The sequence below is a fragment of the Vulpes vulpes genome, chromosome 11, assembly GCF_048418805.1.
Source record: "Vulpes vulpes isolate BD-2025 chromosome 11, VulVul3, whole genome shotgun sequence".
NCBI classification, from domain to species: Eukaryota; Metazoa; Chordata; class Mammalia; order Carnivora; family Canidae; genus Vulpes; species Vulpes vulpes.
In genome coordinates this window covers 21,192,795-21,201,833 of record NC_132790.1, presented here as the reverse complement: position 1 = coordinate 21,201,833, position 9,039 = coordinate 21,192,795, and the positions used below count along the sequence as shown (strand labels likewise).

General features: G+C 39.4%; 1 protein-coding gene across 1 annotated transcript; it reads left to right on the top strand.

The window, feature by feature from the left end:
• The first annotated feature begins 6,448 nt into the window (after positions 1–6,448).
• LOC112911736 (olfactory receptor 52H1-like) lies at positions 6,449–7,390 on the top strand. The gene has a single exon (XM_025988413.1). The coding sequence runs from the start codon at positions 6,449–6,451 to the stop codon at positions 7,388–7,390; it is 942 nt and encodes a 313-aa protein (XP_025844198.1).
• The last annotated feature ends 1,649 nt before the right edge of the window (positions 7,391–9,039 follow it).

Here is a 9,039-nt window from a genome sequence, read left to right as displayed (position 1 = left end):
GGGGCACATAAGTTGTCTAAGTTTTGGTTTGCTAATGTGGGATCCCAGGCAGGAACAGCTCCATTTTGGACCTAAACGTTATTTTCAACATCTTTAACTATTCAAGATTATAAAAGTGGTCTCCTATGCTTTCTTCTAAAGATTTTATTCTTGTATTTTTTTCCACTTAATGTCTGGTTTACTGACTTTCCTTAGAGTACTGACTTTTAGTTTGGCATGCAGTCACATTGCTTGTGGCTCTTTTAATCACATTCCATTCACAGGAAACATAATGTCTACATCCTATTCATTCCATATTCTGACACTAAAGCACCTTGACATTCTAAATCTACCTGACGTAGTTCTCAAGGAAATTGTAAGCAGCTCCAAGGTGGCTGAGGAAACATCAGTAGGAAACTGAGAATTTGTCAGGTTATATCAGAGATATGATGTCCTAGAAGGCAGGAGAAGACTTTTCTGAACACTTTAACTATTCCTCCACTGCATCTCTGCACCTAAAGGCATCACCCATGTGAAGAAGGAGAGCTGAGAAGTTTGAGAGTGGTCATTTTAGAAATGAACACATTTACTTTATCTTTAGTCTATAAGAAGTAAATGGTACAAATGAAACTTTCTCTCCCACTTTAATAGAAAAATGGGGAAATAGACCAAATATTTGTTTTTAGGCTCTGGGAAAATAAATATTGTGGAATTGTGATCCCTAAACACTAATGACATTTTTGTGGATCAAGGAAAAAAAAATAAAACAAGGACTATGGGTCAGGAGGTTCACAAATCCATAAATACTGAGTTCCAGATATAGAACAAACTAGTAGCCTAGAAAGAAATTCAGCTCCTGCAAGATTTTGACAAGTTCTTTCATGCAGCAGACCAAAACTGAGGTCACTACTTGAGATAGGGGATAGGGTTCCTGCTCAAAAACATAAATTAAACACACACACACACACATATCATCCACACACACCCCCAAACTGGCATCAAACCACTTTCTAGAATTCCATTTATAGAAAATGTTTATCGGGAGATGTTAGAGTTTAGATACACAGTCTGCCCCAAGGAACTGAAGAATTAATCTTCCTTTCGTGCCAGTAACTAGATCTGTGATGTCCATGAAATGATCATTGGATCAGGATCAGAAGCCACCACACTAAGCTTTGATTCAGGACAGACTGCTAAGAATAGAATGAGGTAACTGGAAGAATGAGCACAAGAAAGAAGTCAAAAAGAGAAAGAAAAGTCAGAGGGACTCTCCCACTCAGAACTGTGCTGCAAATCACCAGGATATGTGAAAACAGGCATTATGTATGTATATTACAAGATAGCCTCAATATGTAAAATATTCACTAAGAAGCAAGGAGAGGGCTGCCCGGTGGCTCAGTGGTTTAGCGCCACCTTCAGCCCAGGGCATGATCTAGAGACCTGGGATGGAGTCCCAGTCAGGCTTCCTGCATGAAGCCTACTTCTCCCCCTTCCTGTGTCTCTCCCTCTCTCTCTCTCTCTCTCTCTGTTTCTCTCATGAATAAATAAATAAAATCTTTTAAAAAAGGAATTAAAAAAAAGAAGCAAGGAGAAATGAACAAAACAAAATGACATGTTTAAATGCATCTATTATTGACAATATATCTAGAGATTAAATTAATCAAGAATAGTGAGTTCGTCAAACATAATTTACAAACTCTGAAACTTGGTGTGATAGGCAGAATAATGGTCACTCAAATAGTATCTCCATCTTAAACCTCTCTGATTATGTTAGGTTACATGGCCATGGGGCATTAAGATATTCAGATGAAACTCATCAGTAGACTTTAAAAATAGGGAGATTATGCCAGGATGTCTAGCTGGCCCAAATGTAATCACAGATATTCTTAAAAGTGAAAGAGGAAGGCCCAAGGGGAGAGTCAGAGGGGAACTGAATATGGAAGAAGGGCAGAAGGAATATTGCTTTCTTTGAAGATGGAAGGAGGGGGTTTCAGATGCAGAGAAAGTATTTCTAGTTACTAGAGAAAGCAAGGAAAGAATTTCTCTTCTAGAGCTTCCAAAAAGAGAAGCAGCCTTCTCAACACTTTGATTTTAGCCCAGTGAGAACTACACTGAACCTCTGAACTATAAAACTGTAAGATAATTACTGTGATTTATGGCATTTAAAGCCATGGAATCTATGGTAATTTTTATAATACCTATAGAAAATAAACATTCTGCACCCCATAAAAAAAGAGTATTTGTGTTTTTTAACTGAGTTGTAATTGACATATATAGCACTGTATTAGTTTCAGGTATGCAACACAATGATTCAATATTTGTATACACTGCAAGGTGTTCACCATAGTAAGTCTAGTTAACGATTATAATTATAGTTCCCTTGCTGTATATTCTTTCTCCATGACTTATTTATTACATAACTGGAAGTTTGTACCTTTGACCACTTTCACTCATTTTGTCCACCCCTCACTCCCCCCCTTTGGCAACCACTAGTATGCTCCCTGCCTTTATGAACTTGTTTTTGTTTGTCTTATTGTAGTTTTTAAGATTCCACATATAAGTGAGGTCATATAATGTTTGTCTTTCTCTGTCTGACATATTTCACTTAGCATAATACCTCAAGGTTCATCTGTGTTGTCACAATGGCAAGATTTCATTATCTTTTTATGGCTGATACATACATACACACATATATGTATCACGTTTTCTTTTCCATTCATCCATGAATGGATACCTCTTAGCTTGTTTCCATATCTTGATTGTTATAAGTAATGCTGCAATGAACATGGGTATATAGATATCTTTTCAAATTAGTTTTTAAACCATTATTAGGGAAATTAAAAGAAGACTATGTTAATAATAGAATATATCATGCTTTTAAAGATATAATATTACGAACATATCAGATATTTACGTATTGATATACAGATTCAATGCAATCAAAACAAACTCTGTGTGTGTGTGTGTGTGTTTATAAATTGAGAAACTGTTTATAAGGTTTTTGGCAATGCAAAGTGCAAAGAATGGCTAAGAAATTTTTTTAAGGGGGGGATGGGAGGAGGAGCAGAGGGAGAAGGAGAGAGAGAATCCCAGACCCCTTGGGGCTCTATCTCATGACCCTGAGACCATGACCAAAACTGAAATCCAGAGACAGATGTAAATGACTGAGCCACCCAGGTGCCTCTGGCTATGAAATTTTTTGAAGAACAAGTCAAAGGTCTTACATTCCAATGTCAAGACAAGAAAACTTTAATCATATTCATACAATATTGCTGCAAGTTTACACAAATAGACTAATTAAAGAATACCACATGTACAGGAACATTCTTAGGCCCCTGAGAATTCTGTCTCAATGTGTCTAAATTGTCTAGACTGAATCTCTTAGGAATCCAATATCTACAGCCTACTGAAATCACCATGGTACATTCCATCTCAAGGGAAAAGAGTTAATATGGTTGACCTCATCCCCTCTCTGGGGATGGAAAAACTGGTGGTACCCACATAGCATGAACTCTATTTCCTGGGAATAGAAGGTAGCACATAAAAACTTTCACTTCACCTCTTATGGAACATCTCCCAGCCTAAAATTTTACTTGTTTCCTCTAAGCAGATATTTCCCACTCCTCCTGTAAAGCACAAGGTAGAAGACAATTTGGTGAGCTCAAAACTACAGCCTATTAGGGAAGAGAAAAATGCTACACTGACTTTTTAATTTTTATCAAACAATATAGTTTGGTGTTTACTCAGTGTCCAGATAGGGTCTGTGTCCTAGAGGACATGACTCTGAGAGGAAGGAGTCCTGCTGACACCTATGACTTCATAAGGAGACAGCTCCTGGCAGAAAACGACTGATCTCAACTGTAGACCAACTAATGTAACCAGGAGTACAACGGGGAATCCGGAAGAAAAAAAAAAAAAAAAAAGAGCTCTTTGGGTGAAAGAAGTGAAGTCAGAGTAGATTCGGACCAAAGCAGCAAACCTTGGTTTGTATGTTTTCTATTGATCTCCTTTGTAGTTTTAATAATTAGTGGCTCATTTTTCTCCACATTAAATTTATTCCCCGGGACCCTTCTTGGAAGGCAGTGAGTCTGTGCTTCGAGAGACTGAGTTGCAATGTAGCCTAAATTATAGAGACATTTTGGGACCTTCTCAGTCTGTCTACTTTTCATACCACACGAGATGAGGTGGTTGTTCTTTTAGGGAGGTTTTCAAAGACTCTGTGAATACCATTATTCTCACAAATTCAGTGCCCACAGGTGGTTAGCCTACATCAGATCTGTAGGTGGAATTTAGAGTCTACATCCTCACGGGCATAGAGGATGAGTCGCGATTGGGGCAGGGATGAGGGGCTGCTTTTGGACAGTGGGAACTGGTTAGATTCAACCCAGGTCAATGTTTTTTCACTTTGACTGATTAAGGACTCGGACAATGACAGAATCATTCCCTACATGAGAGAACCTCACTATGTAAAGCTTTGACTGGGCTTCTCCAGAATTGCCACAAAATCCCACGTCTCAATCTGTTCCTCCCTCCCTGTCACACAACCACACATTTCTGCCAGACATAACAGTATGGAACTGTTATGACCTGTCTGAAAAATCCACTTCCTTTCCTTCAAAGCTTTTTGAATGATTTTGTAAATTTTTTGGAGAGGATAAGAACTAGATCTCTCCCGAAAGGGGCCGAAGGATGGCTCCACTTGTGCTGGCGTCTCCAACTCTACACTCTCGGCTATCACTGTTACTGGTCCCTGTCAAAGTACTTTATAAAATAGATCATACAGTGGAGTTAAACTTTTTTTTTAAAGATTTTATTTATTCATTCATGAGAGACACAGAGAGACAGGCAGAGGGAGAAGCAGGCTCCATGCAGGGAACCTGATGTGGGACTCAATCCTGGGTCTCCAGGATCACACCCTGGGCTAAAGGCAGTGCTAAACCGCTGAGCCACCTGGGATGCCCCATACAGTAGAGTTAAAACTGAAATACAAAAAGAACCTCCAAAGGCAAGCCCTAATTAGTGCAAAGATGGGGTCCAAGTACTGGCAGACCAGAAACGAAAACATTAGGGCAGCACTGTTTTATTATTTTTAATTTTATCTCTAGGAGGTGAGAATCTGCTCTGCTTGACTTTGCCCAGGCTAATCACACTGGCTGGTATCTGTTACAGAGGCATTGTTACACTCACTGGTGGATAAACTGTCTGCTCTACTAAGTTAGGGGGCAGAGATCCTCCAAGATTCAGGGCATCATCATCCCTGAAGCCATAAATCATCCTCTGAGCTCACTACCCTTTGCCTGAGTCAGGAGAAAGCTGCTTACCTGACCTTGTGCACTTGTTGGTGGATGAATTCTCTTATTTTCACATTCCGGGAAGCAACCCTCCTAATCTGAACCATATGTCAATCTCTGGGTAACAAAATCTCCTGTATCACCTACCCCTCTAGAATCTATTCTTTATTTTTCCTTCCCTTTTAATTATTCCTTGTATTACTCTATTGAAGTTCTTCAGTTTATTTTTTTAGCTTTTTTTAAATAATAAATTTATTTTTTATTGGTGTTCAATTTGCCAACATACAGAATAACATCCAGTGCTCATCCCGTCAAGTGCCCACCTCAGTGCCCGCCACCCAGTCACCCCCACCCCCCGCTCTCCTCCCCTTCCACTACCCTTAGTTTCCTAGAGTTAGGAGTTATTTCATTCCCAGAGTTAGGAGTCTTTCATGTTCTGTCTCCCTTTCTGATATTGCTCACTCATATTTTCTCCTTTCCCCTTTATTCCCTTTCATTATTTTTTATATTCCCCAAATGAATGAGACCATATAATGTTTGTCCTTCTCCGATTGACTTACTTCACTCAGCATAATACCCTCCAGTTCCATCCATGTCGAAGCAAATGGTGGGTATTTGTCGTTTCTAATGGCTGAGTAATATTCCATTGTATACATAGACCACATCTTCAATTTATTTTCTAAAAACCATTGGCAGAAACCTAATATTTGCTCTATAAAAGTCCATTTCTCAAAGCTCATCCCATTTAATAGTTGTAATTTATTCTACTTGTCTCCCTCCACTGCCCTCCCTCTCTCTTACATACACAGACCTTTTCTTCATGTATAATGTAATAATTTCTTTCTCCATTTGAGCCCAGGCTTATTACAAATAATCTACATTGAGAAATAGACACAGTTACTTAGGTTTAATCACATGAAATTGCTGATCTACAAAAAAAGCATTCTGTAATGTGTATTAATAAATGTATAAAAGAAATGAAGTGGGGCCACTGGCAAAGAAAAGGGGTAATAAAAAGTCAATTCTATAGGTGTCAACATCCAGGGGACAGAGGGGACACTCAGGCAAGACACCTGAATGCGACAGTTGCAGTCACCTACCATGGTCAGTCCCAGCCCATTCTATCGCTGATGTGTCCTCAGAGCCCCAAAGCCAGTGGATCCCAGACGGAGGAGACCATGTATAATCTGAGCTGTTACAATCCTGGTTCCTTTATCCTTGTGGGGATACCTGGCTTGGAGAAGTTTCACATCTGGATCGGGATTCCCTTTTGTGTCTTCTATGTTCTGGCTCTTGTGGGTAACTGCACCCTCCTCTACCTCATTGCAGTGGAGCACAGCCTCCATGAGCCCATGTTTTTCTTCCTAGCTATGCTGGCTACCACGGACCTCATCCTGTCCACTGCCACAGTGCCCAAACTCCTCACTAACCTCTGGCTGCACTCCCAGGAAATAACCTTCTCTGGCTGTCTCACCCAGATGTTTTTCCTCCACTTCAGCTTTGTAGTCGACTCAGCCATCCTGTTGGCCATGGCATTTGATCGCTACGTTGCCATCTGCTTCCCCTTGAGGTACACCACCATCCTGACTCCGCAGGTGATCATCAAGCTTGCAGCGAGCATTGTTGTGAGGAGCTTCTCTGTCATCTTGCCAGATGTTTTTCTGCTGAAACGGTTACCCTTCTGTGGGACGCGCATCATACCACACACATACTGTGAGCACATAGGTGTTGCTCGGCTTGCCTCTGCTGACATCTCCATCAACATCTGGTATGGCTTTTCTGTGCCTCTTATGACTGTCATCTCAGATGTGATCATTATTGCTGTTTCCTATACCTTCATCCTCCGTGCTGTCTTTCAGCTCTCATCTCAGGGTGCCCGCCAGAAGGCCCTCAGCACTTGTGGTTCTCATGTCTGTGTCATCCTCATGTTTTACACACCTGCCTTCTTCTCCATCCTTGCCCATCGCTTTGGGCATAGTGTCCCTCGAAATGTGCTTATCCTGTTTGCCAACCTCTATGTGGCCATCCCCCCCGCTCTCAATCCTATCGTCTATGGAGTGAAGACTAAGCAGATCCAGGACAAATTTATTCTCCTCTTCTCTTTGAAGAAGACACAATGAGTGGGGGAGAGTCACTGAAGGAGAAGTTTAAGTAAAAATAGACTAGGTGAAATTTTATAGAACACAGACATAAAAATAAAACTGTAACTTGAAATTTTAGGGTTCTAGCTGTATGCAAAGTATGGGAAGGGAGGAAACAGGAGAAAGAAAATATTCTAGACTTTCAGAAAATCAAGGGTTTTCTTGATCAATTTTTCTCATCATTTATATGAAGGAGGTGATAATGGGTACACAAGAGCACTAATGCTCAGGTTTACATTTTTCCTGTTGCTAATTTTGAGATATTTGAAGGCTAGGTATTTCCTAACATACAACTCACCCCTGTGTTTCTCATTTCCTAAGTTAAAGGCAAAGGCTCTTGTGTTCCTTTTTTCAGTAGCTATCAATGTTTTCAACTATAACTACCAAACTTGCTGCTTTGCACTTCAGTCCTGAGTCTATACATTTTAAATCCCACCTCCTATGACCTGTACTTGCTTTACTTTTTTCTTTAACCATCTCAAATTACATAGAACTGATTATCTTTTGTATCTGTCCTCTTAATTTGCATGTTCCAAGAAAATGTTTACTACCGTTGGTCCATATTTTACAAATATTAATTAATTGAATTAAACCTAATTATGACAGGGAATATTGGTTAATTCATTTCACAGATGAGGAAATGGAGACTTATGAAATGATAGAAAGACAATTAGTAGATTTAGGATCCAAACCCAGGTCTGTCTGATTCAGAATTCTTTATCCAATTGCTTCCTGGATATCTACTCACTTGAATGGCTTTCAAATGCCTCCAACTAAATTTCTCCAAAACTGACCTGGGAATTCACTAACTTCTTCCATAAAAAGTGCCCTTCCTTTTCAGTCTTCTTTTACAGTGAATGGCACTACCACCAACATGAATTCCCAAGCCAGAAACCTGTGTTTGTCCTTGATTTATCCTACATCACACTCCAACAAAATTAAATCGATATTTGGGTTAAATATTTGATTTAAAGTTGCTTATAAGTGATACTAGTAGATATATACATGAAATTCTCACCTCTTTCATGACCATGACCGACTTGCCTGGGCCCTTCTCTATCATCCATCCCTCTGAGAGTATTTCAAAGTCATCTTTTTAAAGGAGTTCCAACCCTGCTCCATTCAATCCATTCTCTCTATAAAAGCTAGAGTGATCATTTTAGAATTCATATGACGGTGCCACGTTGCACCTTGCATCTCTTGAATAATTCTATTGTCTTTAGGATCAATTCAAGGAATGGGAGAATTTAATGAAAAGAGCAATCCTCCCTGAACTCAGAGCTTTACATTTAATTTACATTTATTTATACTTCATTTATGTTTATTTCACTTAATTTGCATATCTCTGACTCTTTGAGCAAGTAATTTCAGAAGCGATGTTCTTTTTGTGTGTGTCATACTCAATGTCTTGTTACTTAACAACAAGTTGGTGTGAGTGTAGAGTGTGTATTGACTGGAGTTGGGTAGGAGCCATCTATGTTCCTCTTAAGAAACCATCCCAGGATAAAAATGCCTATTTCCTAACAATTTCCACTGAAAAGGAAGCAATAAATTTAATCAAGATGAGCATATTAAATTACTTGGGAATAAGAAGTAAAGAGTAAAATTGGTATAATGGATAAGATCTC